Genomic DNA, 25,778 nt, shown 5'->3' on the forward strand with positions numbered 1-25,778 from the left:
TCTAATTAAATTTGAAAGGATTTATATTTTGATTCTGATCAATGAATAAATTGTTGTGCCCAGGAAAAAAGATAAAGCTTATAACAACACAAAAATTAGCTGGATTTTCTTTTCAACCTTTCCTACTTTTTTTTGTTTTGTTTTTTCCATCCGATATCCTCATTAGAGCTTGTCATACGGTGTAAAGTCTCATTCGCGTTTTCCCCTCCCCCAGAAGATCTTTCCATACTTGCTACTCTGAGATTATATAAACTTCACACAGAAAAAAATCTTAAACAAAAATCTAAATGCCTTCAAACTTCAAAGATTTTTATATATATATATATATATATATAAAACGTGTAAATCATTTTTTTCTTCGTGTTTGGCCAAGAAAATATGATAAAACTCTTTTAAAAAAACATTTTCTCTTGTCTAGAGTGTAACATTAATATTTAAACTAAAAATTGTGAATTATAGCATTTATTTTTTGGAAAAAATGCTTGTATTACCCTGTAACTCAATTAAATTAAAATATTAAAAAATTTACGAAAACTTTCGCTTGTTTTTACTGTAAATAAATCCAACTTTTTATCGGTACCGTTGGTAGTCAAATCCGACGGTCCAGTTTCACTCCCTCCTAATATTCTCCCATATTTCTTTTGGCGGGAAAATCCATCTCTGAGTTCTTACACAATTTCAACTTCTTTCTTCTCCGATTGACTTAAAGCCCTAGCTGTTCTCCGGTGAATAGCAAAAGCTCAGTTCGATCGAAACGTAAAATGCCTCCAAAGAAAAGAACAAGTTCAGGATCAACAAAGAAATCAAGTATTCAAAACCAGAATCTTCAGCAGCAGCAGCAGCAATCTCAGCCGTCCAAATTTGGGATCCAGCATTTCTTTGAACGCCACACCCAAAATGCACTCTCACAGAAATCCAAGTCCCTTCTTGTTCCCCACAATTCTAATTCCAATCCTAATCCCAATTCATTGCAAAACCCTAAAGAAAGTTCTAGTGTATCAGTATCCAAAACTCCTAGAAATGTTTTAGATTTAAGGTGTTTAGATTCTAATGAAACAAACTCCGTTGCACAGAAAGGTGAAAGTGGATTGAATTTCAATAAGTTTGACGAGGTTAATTCAGTGTCACAAGTTAAAAGCAATGGAAATGTGGTCGAATCAGATAAAGTTGATGTAGCTGAGAGATTTAAGGATAAAGACAGTAGTGTTAGTTTGAAAAACAATGAATCGGGTAGTCCATCTCAGAGTACACCTACTGAGATTGTGGTGGCTGCAGGTTCAGGGGAGGAGAGAAATGATGCAGAAGTAACGCCTGAGTTTTGCAAGTCTGTATCTTTGAACAAGCGATTCAAGTTTTCTCCAGGAATGGTAATTGCCTTTATTTTCTGATGATTGTTACTCAGAACTAATTATGCGTGTAGATGAGTGAAGAATCTCCTTGTTTACTCAATATTTACAAGATTGCAACTTTTTAGACTCATTCTACAAGAAGTTGCGTGAATGAGGAATCGGGTCAAGGTCAAGGGTGGGAGGAAATTAGCCAGTAAGCTCTTTGATGTAATATATCATGAAAAAAGACTTTTAGGCAATGCAGTTTTCTGTGTCAGTGAAGCTAAAGCTAAAGTACCCATTTTTCAGCAGTATTTGCTATTTGTAGAAGGTCTAATTCTTGTTCTACTTTATATTTGAAGTTGGGAAGGAGAACACTCTGTCCACTTGGTTATTCCTGGAACAGGAAGCTTAGTCAATCCAAAGCAGTAGCAAGTCTAATTTGAATCCATAATCCATTATGAGAGGAAGAAAGTAGCATGAAGAAATTTTTAGCAGATGATACGCCGTCTATTTGGGAACTTACAAACCAGGGAAGTTAAAGGGAAGAGTAATAACAATTATATAAGAGAGTAATAACTCTAACCACTAAAAAAATGAAGTAGGAGAGTAATAACTCTAACCACTAAAAGTGTATTTCCCTGGTTCATCAATATGTTGCAAATGTGACAATGAAAGTAGGAGATAAACTAAGACGTATTCTCTGCAGCTCCATGCTACAGGACTTAGCTTGTTGTAGGGCCAGTTTGCTTATAAGAGTTGTTTTGGTTGAGGTTGTTAATCTCTCACTGCAGAACTGGGGAGTTTAGGTCTCTAACCTCAGAGATCTATCACAAACATTGTATAGACATGGCATGGATTTCCAGCTTGTAGAATTTTGAAGACATGTAGATGGTCTTCTTCGCCCCCAGCAACCTCTTATATCTTTCAAGGAGGATTTTGAATCCACCAGTCGTTTAATAAACTTAATGCACCTTTTAGTCTATATTTTCGGATCCTTAGACTATTGCATCCATGGTCAAGGAAGAATAAAATCTAACTAATTCAAACGTTTTCCAAGTTTGCTTGTCAGTTAATGAATTAATATGCTGTTGTTTGTTAGCTGATCAAGCAAAGCCAGGATGATGGAGGTGATGAAGTAACATGGAGAATATCTCCAGTGAATGAACGACTTCATGCCATGTCCAAACAATTACCAAAGGTGGTAAAGGTGTTGGCGGATTCATCACGGTTCAACTACTTAAATATTCAAGAATGTTCACTGAAAAAGGTGCACTAATATAATGTACAGTATGCTGTGGGACATGTTTTGTTAATGATCATTGTAATACTAACACTAATGATTACTGCAGACGCCTCCTGAGACAGAAAGAAAGTTTGAGAAATGGCTTTGTTCACCTCCACCGAAGGCACTTGATAAATCGTTAGTATGCTCAAATACGGCTAGCATGAGAAACAAAAACACAGATCACACAATGGATTTGTGGGAAAACAATGGAAACTCTAACTGCCCGAACAAAACTGAAGTAATCAACAGTCAGAGTCCTTTTCAGACTCCACCATCTCTGACATACGGCAGTGATAAGGTAGTTTCTGCATCATCAAACAAGTATAATCTGTTAGGTTTCTTGTAGAAGATATGTTCCTGATAATTTCTGGCAATTAATGCAGCCTGCCAACGTGGTTGATTCTAATGAAGCCACTGATCAGTTTGGTTCCAGGCAACACAAAAAGGTCTTTGACTCCTCTGGTATTTTCAGCTAATGCAATCATTAACATTTGTTACTCATTTCTAAACCCATGTTGTGCAGAAGGTGTAAAGTCATACTTCGATAGTCCCAGTGTTTTATAGGTCTATATATCCTGTTTCAGGCATTGATTGAGCTTTTAGACCAAGTAGAAGATGTAATTTCTGTTGAACCACAATGTGAAGAGAAAATTGCATCCCATGGTCATGATGGACCAGCTAAGCCAACTGCCGTTTTGCAAAAATTGGCAGAAAACTTTTGTTCAAGTGACCAAAGGGAAGAATCAACTATCTATTTTCTTGTATTGGAGGTATGCCAGCTCTTCTCTTACGTAAATAGACCCTTTATGTGAATTATGATCAATTTACTTTTATCCATATGAAACTACAGGTTTCTGAGAAGCATGAACAAGTTGAAACATCTGGGCCACAGTGCTCCTTCAAGGTTTGTGCGCAGCGCCTTGCTAAAACCTTTCTGAGTTCTCAATAAAACTAGTGATGTGTGGACACCTGTTGATGACTTTCAGGTTTTGCGCTTGCTGAATGAACAAGGTGGAGAAGAAAGGGTTTTGCAATTGAGGGATGAGTGGTAATGAGTTGAATCTCTGTTATTTCTTCACTCATCAAGCTGCTGAATATACTTCAAACATAAATTCACAAACAAGCTATTTTATTGACAGTCTCTTTTATAATAGACAAACAATACTCTTAAATAGTTTTCTCTCGATCTCTGTTATAGTAGAGTGTAGACAACCACAATATGGAAGATGAACTTTCCTGTTCACAATGACTTGCTACTCAAACACAAATTCTATTGCTACTCTTACATCATCTTCCCAACCAACAAGTATAGTTGTCATGGAATTTTTAGTCTTGCAGAACAATAATCTCAATGTGCATTGTGTTGCTTATATTATTATTTGCTTCTTTAGAACTGTCAGACCTAATGAGATCATCATGTCAAACAGAGATTACTACTCGAAGGACTTTCTAAAGACCAGTTTGTTCCCTGTTCTTCTGGGCCTCTGACATTAAATGTCTTTTGATGTTGAGTAGCAGGTTATGTTTGTTTATCGTGCATTTGAGTATACAAAGGCATCTTTATCCTAAACCCAAAGACAGAAGACGATATTTTAGTCCCATCCACTTTTCTGCATTGTTTCGTTTTAATCTTAATACCTTCAAGTTGTGAGAAACTGTAATTTATTATCAGTACGAACCATTTGTGGAAGAGGATTGAAATAGTCTCTTCTTAAGCTTTGCAATTCTAATTATTGACAGACATGGTACTGATGAGAAACATAAATCTCCTTTCAGGTGCTATAGTGTTGTTGCACCAGGGGATACTATTCATGTCATTGGTGAATTTGACAGTGAAGGAAAATGTGAAATAAACCGCGGGGAGAATTTTCTCATTGTTCATCCAGATATTTTAGTTTCTGGAACCAGGGTATGTCTGAGCAATTACTTTTCATTTGCTTGTTTCAATTCCTCAAAGTGTTGTCTTTCACTGTTCTAACTTTTGGAAAGTCTTGCTTCCACCAATTGATTCTTCTTCTTTGTCCATTGATCTTGAACGTTGAGTATTCTGTTAGGTTGCTGGCAGCTTCAGTTGCTCAAGGCGAGCTGTGCTGGATGAGAGGTTAAAATCTGGCGAGTATTCAGCTTCAGCATTGATTGGCACATTATTACATCAGATGTTTCAGGTTTTATGAATTAAAAGTCCCTTGTCTTTCGATGCCCATAGGTTTAGTTTACTCTCCTTGTTTATATTTTCATTGTTATGCATGAACTAGAAACTATATCATATGAAAGTGACTGACTACTGTTTTCAGGCTGGGCTGATCAGAGAGTCTCCTACAAAAGAATTCTTGGAGGATTATGCAAGGGTAGTGCTCCAGAAGAGTCTTGAGAGCCTATATGCATGTGGAGGTGGGGAACATAAGTTTCTACCAATTGCTCCTTTGTGAAGTTTTATTATTTACGTTGGCCATCTGAAAACATGCTTTCCTTGAAGGATAATTTTCACTGAACTGTGTCCTGTAAAGCACTTACATGATCCATTCCTTTCAACACTAACTCAAACTTATGGTAATTGCAGTAAATGAAAATGATACTCACAAGACATTGATTGAGGCAATTCCAAAACTGCTGAATTGGATACGTTCCTTCCGATATTCAGAGGTAAATGGCTCTACAATTTAACAAGCCTGATTGTTGTTAAACACTATCTTGAGGCCAATAGTATCTATGCTGGAAAGGCAGTGTTGTGATTTCGAAACTTTAGAATGGTGTGGACTCCTTGTTTGACTAAGATTAAATCAGGTTTCTTTGTTCAGCAATGCATGCAACCCTGTCAAGATTTTTTTTTATATACAGAAATGTGACATTTTATGGATTATTTACAGATTTTGTGCAAATCACTTGTAAAATTCAAATGAAACAATTGAGAAATACAAAGCTGTCTATGGTACCTAAAGAAAGCGTAGTTAAACCCATCCTTCAGAGTACTAAGTTCCAAATTCTTTGTACATAAGCTAGTCCTCTTTGTCACATCAGCCAAAATGTGTAATACATGGATACAGGTGTGGGTATCTAGTATTGGGCTGGATCTAGAGGTATGATTTGTCATCACCTAAATCTAAACTAAATGTTGGGCAAGGGCCCATACTCTCTCTTCTGTAGATGCGCTATCCCTTCTAGTTATGTTATGGGGAAGGGGAGGTGAGATCTACTCATTGATTTTATATCAGATGAGCTGCCTTACTATGATCTAAACCCAAAACACAGCTAAACTATGCTTCTCGGTCATGTTGTTAGTTGTAACCAATGCAGCCTAGGTGAATTAGACAAGTGTGGTGGCATCTCACACCCGCACCCTTATCAAGTTAGGTCGACTGAGGTGCAGCAGAGTTTTTTAAGGATCCATGTAACACAGGCAACAATTTTCCTTTTGCTCTATTCTCCATTAGTTTCTGCTTCAGTGGTGGCTAGATCTTTTGTGTTTGATTCTCAATACATCTTGAGTTTGTGCGGAATCTTACATCTGTTCCCACATTGATATTATTTCTCTCCATTATTACCTAATATATTTATGAGCTTAACTTATTGTAACTCTTAGGTTTCAGAAAGCCCAAGTATTGATTTTGGAAGTGAAGATGGAGCTAAGAAGATTAAAGTATCTGAAGTAAGAAATCTCCCTTTTCCTTTCTTGGTAATGCCGGCTTGAATTAATACTTCCAAACTATACCTTTTAAGGCTAGGCATCAAATAGCTTATAATCTTGAGGTATGAGCTTAGTTTATTCTCAGAAACATAATTTGCAAATATTTCTGATAGATAAAGCATTAACCACATCAGGATGATCATTAGAAACTGTTCCATTAACATATTTATCTCTAACATTAGTGTCTTATCATATTTGTGATTTGTGATGAACAAAATAAAAAAATCAACGAGCTTTACACAGCAACCTCAAATTGAAACTTAATTCACTCACTCTATCTATTATACTATAGTGTGGCAACTGGAATAAGTAAATTCATGTAAATTGTTTTCCTACTTTATAATGTTAAGATGTTTTTAAAAGAAAAGGTTCATTATTAGTAGATGAGTTATGGGACATTAGATGTAAGTTGTGCTTGTAAAATTTATGTGGTAGGGAGATTATTAAAGGATGTTTAGTATTGAGCAACCAATGGCACATGATGATCCAACATTTTTTCTCATAACCTAGACAAAAGTTACTACGTACATTCCCCAAGCATTTACAGGATTCATCCTTCAATTACGTTAGCTACATGCACTTGGGACTGCTTTATTTATCCAAGATTATGCCTAATTTATTAGGTTTGATTGGGTCTTGAGCAGTTTTCCTGAAAGACATAATTTGTGTTAAAGGACATTAAACTGCATTATGATGCAACTAATGGTGCTTTTTCGCATAACCTACATGCCAGACACTTTTTCTCAAAAAAAGAAAGCATAATGTTACCTACAACATGATAGAATTTATGTTTGCCTCATTGTTTTTCTTTGAAATATATATAACATGGTCACAGTCCAGTCTGTCTATCCTCCCCCAAGTTTATATTCTTTTCTTTTTGGATGACCTTTAATATAGGTACTTGACATTGAAGAAATGGCATGGGCTCCAAAATATGGGTTGAAAGGCATGATCGATGCATCCTTGCAAGTAAATGTAAAATCCAACACCAATGTACTGAATGAGATGATTATGCCTCTTGAATTTAAAACTGGGAAGGCAACAAATGGGCAGGCAAGTTTTTTTTTGAGCATTTGTGAAAATAGTACCACTTAGTTGTGAAATGACGATAATTCTCCACTTTACATGTTCTTGCTAGGCACCTAACCTCGGGGTTACTGCTGACATTACATTCTGCAGGCAGCTATGGAACATAATGCTCAAGTCATGTTGTATACCCTTCTAATGTCAGAAAGGTGAACCCTGCCTACTTGCATAATTTTTCACCTACTGTTGACATATTTTGTTACTTCCTTGTAAGTTGTATATTTTCCTTTCATTATTGTTTACAGATTCATCTTGTCGTTATCTTTTTTTTTCTTTACTAGATACTCGCAGCATATTGGCCATGGTCTTCTGTATTATCTGCACACAGATCAGACACAGGTAAAACCTAGCATCTTTTTTGCTTCTCTTTTCTTTTTGATTAGTAGTTAAAAACAAGCATCTCTAGGAATTATATAAATTGCCTTTCTTTTCCTTTCCAACCTTCTAACACTACAGTTCATTTTTCAAGGGGATAACTGTTTGCAGATCTGACTTGGTTGGCCTAATAATGCGCCGTAATGAACTTGCAAATGATCTTCTCAAGGCCTCCATAACTCAACAATTGCCACCAATGTTACAGGTAAGGTATCTACATCTCATCCTGTTACACTTGGATCAAATACAAAAGTGTTTGCTAGTGCTGATATTTTGCATTACTACTTACTAGTCATTGAATATATTACTGATCGGCTTGCACATAACAGTGTGTTGTCCACTTAATATTCAGGGTTATCCCTCATTCTCGTGTCCTACTTATTGCTGGTAACATATAAAAAACTTTACTGAAATATATCCCCACTCTCCTTGGTTTGGTTGTTTACAAGGAGGTCACAGTGTTTTTTTGTCCCTTAATAGTGTAATTCATTTTGAGTACACCTTCATAATTTGTATACGGTATTACTCTTCTCTACAGAAACCTAAGCATGGTTGTCATATTCCACTGCTATCCCAGGCCACCATCATTTATCGCCTTAAATTATAAGTAAACACCACAAATGCGATCAGAAATGAATTAGCTTATTACCTGAACAAAAAGAACTCGCTTAACAAAATCTGCTAGACATTAGTAACTAACTCTGTTGATTTTCATTCTTTTGATGCAGAGTCCAAATATGTGCAGAGGCTGTCGCCACCTCAATGTCTGTACCATTTATCATAAGGTACTTTGAGTTTTTTTTTTTTGAAATGGAGGTACTTTGAGTTTTCAGGGTCTTCATTGCGACAACCATCCTTTTTTTCCCTTTTACTTATATAGACTTCAAAAATAATTGGTTCAAGGGGCTCCATGATAACTCAGCTATCAATCCTAAAACATTATAGCATCTTTACCTCTGCTTGCCTATTAATAAAATGTTCTACTTTCAAAATTAGTGAAGGTAGAGGGGTGGGCCCATTATCCACCGAGTTTAGAAGGCTGTGATTGGTCCAAAGGGCGGGTCACAGACGGATTANAATAAAATGTTCTACTTTCAAAATTAGTGAAGATTCTGAGAACTCAAATGATAAACCATCTACAGAAGAAAACAGGGGAGCTTAGTTGCTGAAATTAGTAACTACATCCTTTGGTTGGCGAATATGCTTGTAATAACTATGCAAATGTAATAGCTTACACTCACATAGAACAATGTAGTTCTCTTCTCCGGGTTTTTACCCATTCATGTGGTTATGGTGAAATAGGTACTTTCTGATAGACATATTGGTACTTAACAATCAACAAAAAATTATCATTACACATGCCATATTTAGACTACTAGCATTAGACCTGAAATGCATCAGAAGACTAACTTTTGACATTTATGCTACAACTAGTACTTATTTTGAACCCGAACTGTGGCAAAAGATTGCATTTATAACATCTGTATTACAACATGTACTAGTTTTCTTAGGTCTTAATTTTCTTGACAAAAGTGCCAAAACTTCTTCAGGTTTAAGAAGCTAAAAATGTAATCAAGGGGTCACAGCTTTTCTGAATATGAATCAATTTGCCTAATGATGAGGAGACAGCATCTTGCTGTGGAAGGACTTAAGGAACATATTTGATAAATGAGTGGCAATTGCTTCCTTTTTTGTTTTTCCAATTGGGTAAAATAAAGGAGGAGGATAAATCAATATTTATGTTTCCTAAATGAGCCTAATCAATGTTGACATGAAAGTCCGCCCTTTTATCTTGATCTAAAATACTTCTGCATAATTCTCATCTTAATTATATATCTAATTATGGGGAACATTAACCTTCCAATAGTAATGGAACTTCGTCGAAATTAAAAACTTATATTACTGTATCCCGAATAATTTTCGTAGGCATATGGTGGCACCACAGAAGGCAGCGGCTTGGGTAGTGTGTTTGATTCACTTGTTAGCCATCTAACAAATGCACATAATAATTTTCTTCAAAAATGGGATCAGTTGATTGACTTGGAGGCTAAAGAAGTTGAGGTACAATACAAGGTCGATTGTGAATTAAGAAATCCCCTCCTGACTATTAAATATCTCTTTACTTATTAACTTTATTTTTTCAGGTTGTAAAGAAACAAATTTGGTCTTCACAAAGTTTAAAGAATGACCTTTATGCTCCTTGCTTATCTTCTCTTGTCCTTGATACGTCCGAAAGAGCCACACCAGCAAACTTTAGCAAAGGAAATCAATTTACGTATCACTTTGTACATCGAGATTGGACTTCCTTGGGCACTCATCAACAGGTTGGAGCTGCTCTGAACAGTTCCATTTTTCCTGTCAAAAAATTTGAATCCTCGCTTAGGAACGGGGACTATGTGGTATTCTTCTTTCCTGTATTCTTTTTGTTTTATGCCCTCAATGCTCTATTTTCAGTTTTTCACAGCATTCCGCTGAAGCAAGAATTACTGGTCCATTGGTATAACATCATCTGTTTGTCTCCAGTAGACCAGTGGTGAGACAGAGCTGTTATATTATGCATCTCTAGTGAATTACATGATCCTGTCCCTGTGGATTATATTAATCTCATGGCTTGAACTAATGATTCATTTAGTTGATTTTGTAAAGTTATGAAGCTTTTCAGAATTTAATCAACCAACTATGTCTTAATCCTAAATTAGTTGTGAGCTGCAGGAATCCTCTGTATTCATTCTGCTCTATTCTAAAGCACATTCCTTGGTGGGCTCTGGGCTCATCCCACAAATTCGGTAACTTAGACGACTAATCATAGTCAGATTCTACTTTCACACTGACCATCAACTTATCAAAACCCTTAGAGGATTTATCGTAGTCAGATTCTACTTTCACACTAACCATCAACTTATCAAAACCCTTCGGCTTACTTGGGTTTGAGACTGGCTATGCTTCATGAAGCTCATATAGGAAAAGGAAGTTATTTTTACTATTAATGACAGAAACAGAATATTAATCAATTATTTTCTGAAAAGCTGGGGGCCTTCCTGATTTAGTCGGGGTCATGGCTTACGTTTGTAAAAGTTGACAGTAAATAGAGTAATTTCTAATTTTGTTGGACCTCTTATTAGCTGATTTGTTGGTCTCATCCTCTACTTTCTCCTATGTACGAGTTATGATTGTCTGAACTGAAGGTGCAGACTTTTAAGTGTTTGTTTGTATTTGTGGTCATGAGCGACGGTATGACATTATATATTTTATATTATTCAGGTATTAAGCACTGAACCTAGTGGGATACTAATAGCTACTGGAGTTGTTGTAGATATGAGTTGCTCTAGCATCTCGGTAAGTATTGTATCTTTACCAATTCATTCTATAAAGGAGGAGTTGCTATTACTTTACTGACTCTCTATTTTTAACCAAAGGCTACAAAAAGCCTAGGATGCATGTATATATCTATATTTATACAAGATTGCTTGCCCACAACCTAACCTATCTATCCTATCATAGTATTGTTTTCAAGTAGTAAAGGTCCATTGCCACTCATTCTGAAGTGAACCAGGCTACATTCCCATGCTTTTCTTTGATGAAAAAAATATAATAATGTGGATTTATAATCCTTTATGATAATTCTGGACAAGNTTTCAGTTCCTTCTTTTTATCCTCCTTAGGTAGAGTAGAGCACTCCAAAATTTTGAAATAATCTCATTTGTTCCAGCAGAAAATAGGAAATTTAGGCCCCGTTTAGCCATAAAAAATATTCACTTTATTTGAAAATAAGTGTTTCGCCATGAAAATTTCAAATTCATAATTCCAAATTAAATGCTCTCTTCTCTCATTTGCAAAAAAACATAACCAAACACAACTCTATCTTCAACTCCAACTTAGAAAATTCCAAAAAAAGTGATAAATATTTGGTTTCTATGGCCAAACGCCTACTTATCAGCTTATAACTTGTTTTCTAACTCCATCTTCATAATTCCAAATTAAATGCTCTCTTCTCTCATTTGCAAAAGACATAACCAAATACAACTCTAGTTTCAACTCCAACTTAGAAAATTCCAAAAAAAGTGATAGATATTTGGTTTCTATTGCCAAACGCCTACTTATATATCCCATCCACCAGTATCTTTGTTAATGCTTTAGCTCTCAGTTTGGTCCCTTTCAACAGCTGAAAAGCTTTTACCTTTCTTTAATATGAAGGTAGCTCCAGCCTATACAAGGGATCATAAAAATGCTATATTTTGATTAATTGATTAACAGAAGTAAAGCTTCACATGAATCTTCAATTTTGTTCCACTTTAAAAAGGGAAACTACTTCAGGACCTGGAAGCATTGTCCAGAATGAAAAGCTTAAAAAGTGTATGCTCGGAAGTTTTCTAAACCAGCATTCTTCTTAAGAAATAATTACAACTAAAGCACACTAGTTTGCAGGTTACTATATTTACTTACAAGCCAAAGCTTTTGCTGTAAATATATCTATATTTATACAAGATTGCTTGCCCACAACCTAGCCTATCTATCCTATCATAGTATTGTTTTCAAGTGGTAAAGGTCCATTGCCACTCATTCTGAAGTGAACCAGGCTACATTCCCATGCTTTTCTTTGATGAAAAAAATATAATAATGTGGATTTATAATCCTTTATGATAATTCTGGACAAGTTTGGAATGTAAGCTGAACCATGGAGACTCCTTTGGATTTTGGGTCCAATATATGTGAAAAAACAAAAGAAGCATGCCCAGCTTTTAACTTTCTAATAGTTTACTTTCATTATGCAGGTATCTCTTTCCAAACGCTTAAGGCTACCAGGAAGCAGCCGGACTTCACAGGCACAAGATCTTCATCAACAGTTGTGGCGAATTAATAAAGATGAATTCATGGGTTCATTTGCAATTATGAGGTGTTCTAATATTTTTGTTATGTTTTATTATTCCATCTGAAGCACACCTTTTTTTTCAAGTGTAATTTACTCCTGCTTTTGGTTTTGAAGATTCAACCTCATACAACTGTTTCTGCAAAATGAGCAGAGTTCTCATCTGAGGAAGATGATAGTTGATCTGGAGGTGAATGCTCTACTTAATTATGAAATTTTATTTGCAGCTCGTCAGCCACAACCACCCTCATTAATGAATGATAAAAAAGAATCTTACCTATGAATTTCTGCAGGTGCCTAGGTTTGATAGTGGATGTCAATTTAGTCAAGATCCTGCTATTTCATACATTTGGTCAGAAAAAAACTTGAATGATGATCAGCGCAGAGCCATACTTAAGGTGAAGAATTATTGAAACTATCTATAATTTGATTTATAGTTGCACCTGAAAATCACAAATACGGTGAATTATCAGAATCATACTTGAAATAAACTAGATACAAAGCTGTATTGGGTACCCACAACATATTGAGTTGTCATTACTGCAGATACTTACAGCAAAGGATTACGTGCTGATACTAGGAATGCCAGGGACAGGCAAAACATCCACTATGGTCTATGCTGTGAAGGCACTGTTGATGAGAGGTTCATCCATTTTGCTTACCTCCTATACAAATTCAGCTGTTGACAATTTGCTTCTCAAACTGAAGTCTCAGGTCATCTCTATCCTTGATGCTACTTAAGAAACTTAGTGCTTTGTTCTTTGTTTAACTACTTTTATTTACAGACTATGTTGTATATCATAAATTTAGAAGGTATTTGCTGTAAACTGGTGTCAACATTGTATAAACTCTTTCTTTAACTAGGTCCTATCTTGGAAAAGCTGGATTTAGCAAAATGTAGAAATATACATTCAGTGTGAGGCATGCATATGAGTTAATGTGTAGCATTAGGATGAAACTGATGATTTAAGAAGGGCCTACTGTAGCAACTACAGTCCCTAGCTGCTGCTACTGGTATTAATGTTACATCATCATTCCTCTTTATCCTCTTGAGCTAGCTTTTGAGGGTGAGTTACCCAATCGTTGTATTTATCATGGTATCAGAGCTAGGCTCAAGTGTTGTATCTATCTTGGTATCAGAGCTAGGCCCAAGTGTTGTATTTATCATGGTATCAGTGCTAGGCCCATCCCAATTCGTTCATCAGATGTTGTTCTTGATCCATGCACTAGGCTTCCAGCCCTGGGTGTGACGGGAGGTGTTAAGTCTCCCACATCGGTTGTGGGGTGGGCATTTGATCTCCTTATATGAACTTGTGTAATACTCTTCTCTTGAGCGAGCTTTTGAGGTTGGATATGCCCATGTGTTATATCTATCAATTTGAAGCTCTGCTGGAAGTGTGTATTAACTCTCGTGGGGTAATTATTTTGATAGGGAATTCTCATAGGGTAATTTGCAATTTGTTGACTTTTAATTAAATAATAAAAGCATTCTATTTATGAAAGTGTAGTTATTCAATGGATAAGGTAACACATTACAACTTTTCTGCTTAACTCAATGTATTCTTTAAGAAAGAACGACTCAAATGTAGGCATTCATTTTCTAATATAATCAATAATAACCTTCAAACTGTCTTGTAATTTAAAGCATTTTAAAGAAAAACTAACTAATGACTATCAGAAATTCTGAACGAGGGATATCTTGAATCCGAATTGATGAAACACATGGCATTTACTTTGTAGTAATTGTCTTGCATATTGTAGTTCATGTATTACTTTGCCTCACCATGGAAAGTGTTGGATAGTGCTGTCAGATGAATTCAAAAAGCTGCTTGGCTAAATGTTAGTGAGACTTAGGCGAAGGGTTAAACAAATATAGACTATTAGCTTCATCGTGGTAAACCAAATCTTATCCTTCTAACCCGTCTTTACATATATTTAGATTATCCAGAGCCGGCCAATATTAATTTAAATGACGATTACTCTTCGTGTATATATGTTTCTGCTGAAGTGTGTGACTATCTCATCTAAAAACTTATGTTGTTAGGGAGAGCACACTTTTATTAGTTAATGATATTCTCAACACGTCCCCTCACGTGCGGGCTTGATTCTTTTTCATGGGCTAAGCATGTGGAAATTCCTTTTAAATTCGAGTGGCGGTGAGATTAATCCCAGGACCTCTGCCTGCTCTGATACCATGTTAAAATAGCACATTTTTATTAGTTAATGATATTCTCAACACAACCTCTTATGTGCGGGCCTGATTCTTTTTCATGGGCCAAGCATGTGGAAATTCTTTTTAAATTCGGGTGGCGGTGAGATTCGATCCCAGGACCTCTGACTACTTTGATACCATGTTGAAGTGTGTGACCATCTCATCTAAAAGTTTAAGTTGTTAGGGAGAGCACCCTTTTATTAGTTAATGATATTTTCACTAGTTTCCAAGTAAAAGATACATTACTTTATCCATTTAGATATTAGACTACATTTGTAGCTTGTTCGCAAGTAAAATGAAGCCGATTGACTCACTCATGTAAGTGTTATCGAGGAAGATCTCTCTTTGCTTCTTTCCACTAAGGGCATGGATTTTTTGAAATGTTCTGCTAGAAATGTTCTCTTTACATACTTCAACAACTTATTACCGAGTAATGAGTATCATATACTTTTCCTAGTGCTTTACTCTCTGGTATGTTCTGCTGACTGTCAACCACAAGACACAAGTGATGTACTGCTTAACTGCTTTTATATACACATAACAATCCAAGTACCACTTCAATGGGGAAGTGGGACTAACATATATAGTGTTGCAGGGTATAGATTTTATACGTATTGGAAGATATGAGGTTGTGCATGAGGAAGTTCGTGAGAATTGCTTATCAAGTTGGTTTCTCGTAACATTTTCAAAGAGTTGCTTCATGATTGCCCCATGGAATACTAACTTACTTCTGGACTTTCTCTTACAGTGATGGACACTCATGGTCTTGAAGAGATAAAGCTAAGGCTAGAGCAAAGCAAAGTTGTTGCTGTTACATGTTTGGGGATAACTAGCCCATTGCTTTCAAACAAGAGATTTGATGTGTGTATCATGGATGAAGCTGGACAAACTACGTTGCCGGTACGTTCACACTTTGGGTTGCAGTAAAGATTTGAACATTTTGGTCAATAAAGGTAGTGAATGAGGTTAACTTGTCATAGTTGTAGCCTTTATTGGTTGCAATTGTTCTATATAAGCTAAACTAGCCTTTATTGGTTGCAGTTGTTCTATATAAGCCAAACTAACTGCCTCCTGTGCGTTTCTCTTCTATGTTTCTATAGCTAGTTATTTTAAGAAACTACATTTGTCGCCAGATGACAAATCTATTTTGGGAAAAGAAATGATAATGTTAGATTTACAATCCAGGTATCATTGGGACCATTGACATTTGCATCAAAATTTGTTCTAGTTGGGGATCATTATCAATTACCACCACTTGTCCAGGTATTTCTTGATTTCCTCTGCTAGCTCCAATGCGATTATAACTTGTGACACAAAATCTGTTTGCATATTAGAGTGCAGAAGCTAGAGAATATGGAATGGCAGTAAGCCTGTTCTGCAGACTCTCAGAAGCTCATCCCCAAGCAATTTGTGCTTTGCAAAGCCAGGTATCTTCAAAATTCAGTAAGATGTTGTTTCCTTCCACCTCTGACGTTGGTCCAGTTTGATATAGTTGCCACTACTATGCTACAACTTGCAGTACCGCATGTGTGCAGCAATAATGGAATTATCAAATGCCTTGATATATGGTAACAGATTGCGATGTGGTTCTTCTGAAGTAGAAAATGCCAAAATCAAGTACACAGGATTGCCATCTGGGCCTAAGTGGATAAAGGAGGTACTAGTCACTGATTTCATTACTTCCAAGTTTGATGCTACTTTATTTTAGTACTGATCCAAACATAAGAGGCCTGCCTCATCTGGAAAGAATGACATAGGATGGAAAATAGAGGTTGCTTCCAACTATGATGCTACTTTATTCAATACATGTTCCAAAGAGGCAAGCGCCTTCTAAAAATGACTGATGTTTGGATGGGAATTATACACCTGATGAAACTTGTCATTGTTTGAGTACTCATAAGTTCTTTCCTGTAAATAAGTTAAGCGTCTGAGCTGCTGGTTCTTCTCTGCTAAGTTAATACTAGCAAATTTTGTTCTTCTGACATTCACAAACTAATCTGCACTTTCTAATTGCTTCTCAAGGGTAAGTCTGGTCATATTCTCATGTATCATGTCATAACCACAGTGTAGCTGTCATCTTAGAGTATTACGTTTCCATTTATATGTACTTTTTCAATGTGCTTATTTTGGTGAATATTGCTGATTAACGGTAATCTAGATGAGTGTCACACACTAAAATTTTTTCTTTTTCTAAAGTCAGTATATGCACTCAAATGAAAGAGAGGGGTCAAGTAAAAACCTAGTGCATCTCTAGTTTTAGTGTTTCCGTCTGGTATATAGACACATTGCGATATGTTTTTTGCTTACCATTCTTTTATGTCCTAACACGGAAACATAAAAAGATCCAGTTTCTAACTGAAGCTCTACTACTTGTGAATCGTGACGCTTTTGGATAATTATTTGGTTGATCTAATATGTTTAAACCAAGGAAAAAACAAAATAGCCTACAAACATGTTCTTCGCTAACCTTGTATTAATGAGACAGAATTGTTGTTTAATTCTCTTGTCTTTTGAAGAGTATATTGTCGCTGTCCACAGTTTCTCAATTTTGTACAAAGTGGTAGGGAAAAGACAAGGAGTTCAATTTTGTTTTACAAAGGTCATGATGGGAATGTAGTTAAAAGGATCGATTTGGTGCAGTGATTTGGTATGAGCAATATTTGACCAGGATAACCTCATCTTAAGAAATTATACTTCCAGAAAATATGTTGTATGAATTGTGAGGGTTGATACCCCAATTGCTTGCTTTTCTATTCTGTGAAATAATCTGGCTTGATTGGTCTTGACAGGCAATGAATCCAAACAGACCCGTCGTCTTTATAAACACAGGTTGGGCAAATTTCTATCTCAAGTCAAATTATGCAGGCTTGTCAAATGAAGTTTAATGTCCTTGTCCTAAACTGTCGCATCATCCTTGTTTCCAAACTAGATTTGTTGCTTGCATTTGAAACAAATGACCGGAAAGCTGTAAATAACCCAGTGGAAGCAAATATCATTGCCGAGGTGTGAATGCCTCTTGCTTCTTCCATGAACATTTTAATGACCATTAGCATCGGATAACAAGAAAATATTAAGCTCCAATTTCTGTATAATTTTGGCCTACAGATCGTGTGTAGATTGTTGAGCAGAGGTATATTGGAGGAAGAAATAGGCATCATTACACCCTACAATTCTCAGGCAGATCTTATCCGGCAAGCTGTGTCCACATCAGTGGAGATACATACAATTGATAAATACCAGGTAATATTTATGCTGATGTGATTACATTCTCGAAAAACATCTTCAGTTTTCAACTTTTCTTATTCAGAAGAAGAAGCTGCTTTACCCCATGGGATAATAGAAGGGAAAGAAAATCAGTAGACCAGCCTAAATAGAAGCATAGCTGTCTAGGGTTATCCTTTGACATGTTTAGTAGTTGTCAATTATATACCTTGGTTAGTCTAGTATATGGTTTTGATATGGCTATAGCAGCCTGAATGCCAGATGAAAGAAGGCAGAAAAATGGCTGGCTTTCCTTTTATGAAACAGAAATTCGGAAGCCTAAAACTTCACAACACCCTAGACCAGAACAAGAATTCTAATCTAACAATGCTACTTCAGAGACAATAGCTTTCGTTCAATGTTGACTTGGCCCTAGATAAAGCTACTTAAGTCCTCGTACAATTGGTTTCCCATCTGTCCTCAACCGTTCATGATTATCTTGTGTCAGTTATTAGCCTTCCAAAAGCTCGTTTGCAAATCATGAATGATCCAATCTACTCGGCTTGCTTCTAGAGTCATTTTTCTGTGGCTTGAGGATGTCTTGCAGTTGCATCAAATAATGTGACTACTAATGTCTTAGCCTCTTGGCTCTTAGGTAGAAACTAGTACCTTGCTGCTCCTAATTGTCGTAGTTTTAATCTATGTTTGCAGGGAAGAGATAAAGATTGCATTCTGCTGTCCTTCGTGAGGTCAAGTGAAAATCCAAGGAACTACATTTCTTCATTGCTTGGAGACTGGCACAGGATTAACGTGGCTCTTACTCGTGCCAAGGTTTAGATACGGTTCCTCTGAATGGAATTTTTCTTCTTTTTGGAACTTTTTGCACAAATTCATCCCGACTCTTTAAGTGATAATGTACTTCTCTTTTGTTGATCATACAGAAGAAGTTGATAATGGTAGGTTCATGCATTACGCTGTCGACCGTGCCTCTGCTTAAGCTTCTTATTGAAAAAGTGGAAGAGCAAGGTGGCATTTTAAGCGTCTCCAAGAAGGATATTGCTCATAAACCAGAATTGAGAAGATGCTCCAACCTGAGATGATGGTAAAGATATTGCACCAAATTGTGCGATTTGCGGTCATGTAAATTATTGCAAAATCTACTTCTCTAATGTTACATGTAAATATTGACACCACACCCAGCCGCCCATTCTTTTGTAAAAAAACCGAGAATTCTACCGTGAAATGAAATTCAAGAGCAAACTTATCAAAGAATGTCCGATGATTTGTTGGATTAAAGGCTGGTATATTTTACACTTTCATCAGTAACAGAAATGGCAGGCATTTGTCAAAATTTTAAATTTGCATCTTCAGTTTAGAGGCATTTGTCATAGACCAATATTTTTCTTACCTACATAAATAATGGTAAAACATGGAGCCTGTATCTATTGCATTTAGCCAACTAAGTTAAAACTACTGTTATTACAATATGTTGAGAATTCGCAAATTCCCTACCATTATCAAACCAGCAAACTAAAATTCGGCTCTGAAGTAAAATACCGCCGTAGATTCATCTCACAGCCTTCTCTCACCAGAGAAAATATGAAAAAATACACATTCAGTCCCTTAAAGTTGAGCTGAAAAGTAATTTACACTCAAACTAATGTATGGGACTATGTGAGCGACCACTTACCCCTATTCTTGTTTTGGAACTGATATTAATATACCCAGACACATACAAAATCAGGTGAAATATGCATGGAAAATCTATGTACAAAGCTTTGTCCCTCCTCCGTATCCCCATCATCATATTTTGATGAAGAAAGAGATTTGTTGGAAGATTATGTTGAAATTACTTTCAGATTTGAATTTCAATGTTGGAATTCTCTATATAAGAGAACATCAGCTCAAAAAGATAGAACTCAATTGAGTAGTGTAAAGGAAAAAGAATTAAGACTTGTATTATTAAAAACATGTCGTAAATACTTTTTCGTTGTCGACATGGTTTTCAATCTAGGCATTGCTATGATGAGTTATGTTTATTTTTTCAGATAAAAATTGTTATATGCTAATTTTGTATCCTGATCAGGAAAGGTTTTGGTGTCTGGTAATGGATCTATGAAAACTTAGGGAGAGAGAAATGATGCTTTGCCTCTGTTTTCTTAGCTATGATGTTCAGGTAATTGGGTAAAGTTGGATGAAATTTTCGAAGGCTTAAAATGTATGTTTATGTAGTGAACAGTTTATTATGCACAATTTTAATATACTCACGTACATTTGCACATAAATCACTAACTGGCAGGAAAAAACCTTTGCAGATAGATACCCAACAAAAATATAATGAAAAGGTTTTTGTAATCAAATTCATTGCACATTGGCAACAGGAACTTCTGACTAACAGACAACTCCGAATAGTATATAAACCAACAAGCAATGAAATGAAAGAAAATGTGTCGGGAAAAAAATGAAAAAGAGGAGTTTTTAACCAAATATCCTTCCTACCTAAAACTCAATTTGTTTCTCCTTCGTGGCTGTCGCAGAAAATGTTGGACTGGGATTCACTGTTGGCTCTCTTCAAAAGGAATAACCTCCTCATCAACTTTTAGTATTTCCTCTACTTCAACTTCCTTTGCCTGGTATTCCTCCTCTTCATCACTGGCTTCCCCATCACGCAACTTTTCCCTTTCCATTTTCTCCTCTTCATGCAACTGCTTCCACTCATTAATCCATGCTTCCCATTCTTCTTTCAGCTTCTTTCGCTTCTCACGATCTTGCTCACTCAACAGCAATGAAACATCTTGATCCTCTGCTTCATACTTCTTGCTGTATTTTTTCAAGTTCTTAGCAATCTCTTCCTCTTTCTCCTTACTCAAGAAGGATGGTGGCCTAGGGCGCCACAAAAACTGCACAAACAAGAAGCAATGTGATGAGTACAGAATATATCATGTAATGGATATAAGCATATTCCTTCAGAAAAAGAACAAAAAGGCATAGCCAACCAGAGGTCAACTGCACAGCAATTACAAGACAACATAGTAAAGATGACAGGTTGTAACACATTTAACAAAACTAGTAAAAACTGCAGGACCTACCTTAATGTTCTCATTGTGCAAACTGCAAAGTAAAAACTGCAGGAAACCTACCTAAAGTGCTGAGAAGACACAAGTCCTAGCACATTTAACTATCATAAACCCAGCCCTCGAGCAGTCACCTAACATACACCACTGACCACACAATCGCAACCCTTCATCATAACTACTTGCTTGTGACATCTTGAACAGAGATTAGAGAAATAATATATCTCACAAAATTGGCTATTAGCCTCTTATAATCTCACCGTTCTCGTCTTTTTTCACTTAAAGCAACTCTTTATGATATCCTTGCTACATCTATTAAAATGAAAAGAGTAAATACACAGTAATATAACATGGGAAAAAAAGTGCAGTAAGCAACGCGCTGATGGCAGAGCAGATTCTAATAAATGACGGCTGGAAGTATGTTCACACTAGCTTTTTCCAGTTAAAAAATAAGGCCTATTTGTGCTCTATATAAAAGAACAAGGATGATTTTGAGTTTCAAGCCCGAAAATAAGGAACTATTTAAGCTTTTTCTTGCAAAAAACACATGGTAAGATTATTACCTGGAAGAAATGATCCTTGAGTATCCTATACAGTAGCTTTCCGTTGAAAGACCAGATGTTGAATCCATTTTCCATCTCATGAACTGAAGTAACAGCTGTCGCTACATACCTATAATTGCAAAATAAAAAAACATAAGGACCAAATAGGAAGGTCTTACAGGGTAAAACTGATGAGAGCAAAATCCAACTACCTTCCAGTTGGATCCCATTCGACATCTGTTGCCATAAAATGCTCAGCAGATGCCATGGTATCAAGCTCATCGACATCAAAGAATTCCAACTGTCCATTGAAACCTTTCATTCCAGCCAAAATAATGAAGCGGCCTCCAGGTGACCAGTAGAGAGCATTAGCCTGCTTTCCCTTGAGAGTTGTCAGCTTTGAAACACGGCCCGTGTTAGTGCCAGACCGCATAGAGTAGAAACTGACATCTGGCCTGGGGTTGTCACCGTGGATGACAGCAAATCTGTGACCCTTAGGCTCCCAAGCAAATGCAATAATTTTATCATTCTTGTTGTCAAGCTCCAAAACCTCAATTGGAATATCCCGTTCTTTGATTCTGAACAGCTCAAAACCAGTGTATGTGCTTTTCTTGGTCTTCGTGTACCGGTCAACTTTGACAGCAAGGTAGTCTCCATTGCTTTGCCAATACATTTTGCAATCACTTACACTGAAGAGATTCTTTTGCCTCAACTCCTCTTTACTTGGGATTTGCACAAGGCTTACCTGTCAATTTAACACAGGTTTAATTCAAATGCAAATATGAGTAGTTCCTCCAAATTACTGGCAACTTGCATAGAAGTTCTAGAACAAACCCTGGCAGGTTGATTTCCGCATTCAGGAACAAAGAGTGAAAGAATTGGATCTGTTGGTGACCAGCTAAAATCCATAACATTTTCAACCTTGATAGATTTCTTGTCAATAAGTGAGAAAGTCTCTGTTTCATAAACAGAGATGACATTCTTTCCTATTCTTGCAAAATACTTATCCTCTTTACCACCACTCCACCTGAAATCATTTCAAAAAAAAAGAAGTTAAAAGAGTATCCCACCATCCACTTTTCATTGTATTTCTGAGACTCCCATATCTAAGTATACAATCAAGTATGCAAATGTTAGGAGTGACTAAAAGAGGTGGTAGAGAAGGATAGAAAATGCCTCTAACAATAGGATCAAAGCTCACCTAAAGACTGGCCAGGACACACCAGTAACACCTCCAGTTCCTCCAACTGCAAATTCATCAGCACTTCCCTTAAAATCTCTCATCACTTTTCCAGTTCTCACATCAAAAATATTTAGCACAACCCTCTGAAAGAAATCTGTATTAGAGAGGACATAGTATGGCCACAATTGGGTATACAAACAACACAAAGCTGAAACTTACGTGAGTGTCGCGAGGGTTACTTGGTTCATGGCTGCTGTATGTCACCAGATATCTCTCACCGGGGGAGAAATCAATCAGCTTTACCTGCATTTAAATTCTGTAGATTTAAGTCACAGAAACCTGCATACGTTTATTTCAGAGAAATAAGCACAAAACTAACCTGAGGATGTGCATAGCGCATGAGGCGGTTGAAAGTGGTGGCACCACCCCAAATTGCAGCTCCTTGTCTGTGAACTGTTGCCAAGTAAGTTCCCATAGGGGACCATTGAACAAAACTCTCAGTCCAATACTGCACTCAAGAAGACATCATTAGCAAAGATTAGTAATGGCCCATCTGCATGAAAGAAAGAAATATCCTTTGAATGATGAAGGTTCTGTTCAGAAGCATTTCATTTTTTGAAAATATGCGATGCCAAACAGTACAAATAAGAACAACCATGCGTTGACAGCTAAATGAGCAAAACAAGAATACAAGTCTCCTTACAGGACGTTTATAAACAAGCTCAGGCTTCATTTGTCTTGCATCATTCCAGAGGACCTCCGTGTCACCGCCAGACCGAATCACGTACTGATCTCTAGCTTTCTCATCAGTAAGCCATTTTAGCAGCATCTCCTGCCAGCGACACAAACATCTCAGTAATAGTAGATGAATGAAAAACTGACACTAGCATTTAAGACTCCGTGCTGGCTGACGAAAAACACAGAGCTGGTGAAGAGCCTAACCCCTGGAACATAAGGCTTGATCTCTGGTGGAGCCCACTCATCTGGAACTTTCAGGAACTTCTCAATGTCTTCAAACATGTTAACAGCAAATATATGTGACCTATCTAACTTGTATCCATGTGTCTTCTCCTTACTCAGCTCAGCTTCCTAAAGCAGGAAAACATAGCAACATGATGATCATTAGCCAAATGAAATTAGATATGTTCCTAGGTTGTCTAGACACTCCAACAACAACACACGCAGATCCATTTCTACCTTTTAGTTCATAGTTGGATATAACAATTAAAAAAAAGTGGATAGACAAGTGAACAGTGACCAACTTCCTGCACTTAGTAACCCATGGATCACAACATTTGAACCATATAAGTTCCTTATATCCACATCACACAAGCATGACTTAGAGTATAACAAATCTAGGATACAGCCAAGACATGTTTATAATCATCATCTAACTAAAGACAGATTATGACACTTCATAATTTCTCAGTGTAGATGACATGGTGCTAGCCTGTGAGCATTTTACTTTTCAGCTGGAATTTCCATTTTTATATCTTTTATCCATTCATAATCACATACCCCTCATCCCAATTTATGTGATGGTGTTTGACTAGGTACGGTATCTAAGACGGAAAGGAAGACTTCAGAGACTTGTGGTCTAAAATAAGAGACAAGTATTTGTGTGGTTACAAATCATCTCATTAGGGATAATGATGGGCATTTTATAATTAAATTGTTACTAAATATAGAAAGATGTCATTCTTTTTTGGACCGTCTTAAAAAAGAGTGTCACCTAACATGAGACAAAAGGATTAATATTCTTCTTAGGCTAAGTAAGAGATTTGCACATAGAAAGTACTAATCAAAAGTCGAGACAACATATTCATCACCTATCACAAACATAAAGATGGTAGAAGAATTAATAAATCACATCTCTAAACAATTCAGTTATAAGTCTCAAGCATTCTGTCTATAAAAATGAGATACTCTATGGCTGCTAAAAGAGACAAATTGGAGTACCTGAGGAGTATTATACTCTATAAAGCAGTACCCAAGTGTTTTCTGAGTCTCAGGATCAACAGGCATATAGAGACCACCCTCCTTAATAACACCAAGTTGGCTGTAAATTTTCCGAACTACTCCTTCCAATTTCTCATATTTCTCTTTAGGCACAACTGGAAGATTGTCCACCACCAGTATGTTTCCAAAACCTTGATCCTCCTCCAAGGCGTCCTCCTCCAACAAGTCTTCATCGTCACTGCCCTCGTCACATCCAAAAACAGCACAAATTCAAGACCCATAAAAAGTAATATAAAACATAGCAAATGAGAAACCAAAAATAATTATAGGAAAAATATAAGCGTAAACAAAAGAAACAAGACTAAGCTGAACACATAATAATCGATATATAAATCGAATCAAATCTTCACAACATAATTTGCAAACTCAATAAAAGAACGGTAAGAGAAACCCAGACATAGCAGTCGGTATGAAAACTTAATATATTGAACTGGATATGAATATGATAATAAATCCAACAAACTCAAACACCCAGTAAAAACGCTAAAACTTTCTAATCTTTTCAAAACTATCAACTAAAGACATAAATTCAAACTCAAGAAATTAAAAAAAACATTAAGACCTCACCTCAATGAAACAAAAAACTACACACTTTACAGCAAAGTAGCAGAAGCACATAAAAGTGCAAGCAAAATCAAGATTCAGACCTGGGTATCCCCAAATCATCACCAGGGGGAAGATGAATAGAGTCCAGATCGATTTGTGTAAGATCCACACCAAGCCTATCAGATATAGCTCTGATTTCTTCCATAGAAACCACTTCCGACATGATTGAATTCTACTTTTATGCTCTTTGCTTAACTTTTTTTCTGTGCTCAATTCGACTATGAGAAGGTGCGAAGATAGCCACTTTGAATTGAAGCTGAAGGAGAAGTTGTGAGGTTAGGCCTTTAGGGATAGAGCGCAATGTGCAGGCAC

General features: G+C 36.5%; 2 protein-coding genes across 2 annotated transcripts; one reads left to right on the top strand and one right to left on the bottom strand.

Annotated features, from left to right (window-relative positions):
• The first annotated feature begins 651 nt into the window (after nucleotides 1–651).
• On the top strand, nucleotides 652–19,297 carry LOC125874991 (DNA replication ATP-dependent helicase/nuclease JHS1). Its single transcript, XM_049556044.1, has 34 exons — nucleotides 652–1,367; nucleotides 2,431–2,598; nucleotides 2,681–2,914; nucleotides 3,000–3,062; nucleotides 3,201–3,386; nucleotides 3,467–3,520; nucleotides 3,603–3,664; nucleotides 4,393–4,525; nucleotides 4,671–4,781; nucleotides 4,911–5,007; nucleotides 5,177–5,259; nucleotides 6,197–6,262; nucleotides 7,199–7,358; nucleotides 7,485–7,536; nucleotides 7,669–7,726; nucleotides 7,857–7,967; nucleotides 8,491–8,547; nucleotides 9,689–9,823; nucleotides 9,907–10,161; nucleotides 11,024–11,098; nucleotides 12,535–12,656; nucleotides 12,747–12,819; nucleotides 12,923–13,027; nucleotides 13,176–13,343; nucleotides 15,437–15,506; nucleotides 15,590–15,741; nucleotides 16,027–16,104; nucleotides 16,176–16,268; nucleotides 16,361–16,498; nucleotides 17,631–17,670; nucleotides 17,771–17,844; nucleotides 17,947–18,081; nucleotides 18,754–18,873; nucleotides 18,984–19,297. The coding sequence occupies exons 1-34, from the start codon at nucleotides 762–764 to the stop codon at nucleotides 19,140–19,142; spliced, it is 4,293 nt and encodes a 1,430-aa protein (XP_049412001.1). The 5' UTR covers nucleotides 652–761; the 3' UTR covers nucleotides 19,143–19,297.
• Nucleotides 19,298–20,358: 1,061 nt separating this feature from the next.
• LOC125875002 (eukaryotic translation initiation factor 3 subunit B) lies at nucleotides 20,359–25,778 on the bottom strand. Its single transcript, XM_049556055.1, has 11 exons — nucleotides 25,508–25,778; nucleotides 24,801–25,038; nucleotides 23,784–23,930; nucleotides 23,545–23,673; nucleotides 23,221–23,349; nucleotides 23,061–23,144; nucleotides 22,860–22,984; nucleotides 22,493–22,685; nucleotides 21,871–22,403; nucleotides 21,680–21,788; nucleotides 20,359–20,942 (listed from the first exon to the last, which is right to left on the bottom strand). The coding sequence occupies exons 1-11, from the start codon at nucleotides 25,627–25,629 to the stop codon at nucleotides 20,598–20,600; spliced, it is 2,154 nt and encodes a 717-aa protein (XP_049412012.1). The 5' UTR covers nucleotides 25,630–25,778; the 3' UTR covers nucleotides 20,359–20,597.

This window comes from Solanum stenotomum, chromosome 1 (genome assembly GCF_019186545.1).
Source record: "Solanum stenotomum isolate F172 chromosome 1, ASM1918654v1, whole genome shotgun sequence".
Lineage (NCBI taxonomy): Eukaryota > Viridiplantae > Streptophyta > Magnoliopsida > Solanales > Solanaceae > Solanum > Solanum stenotomum.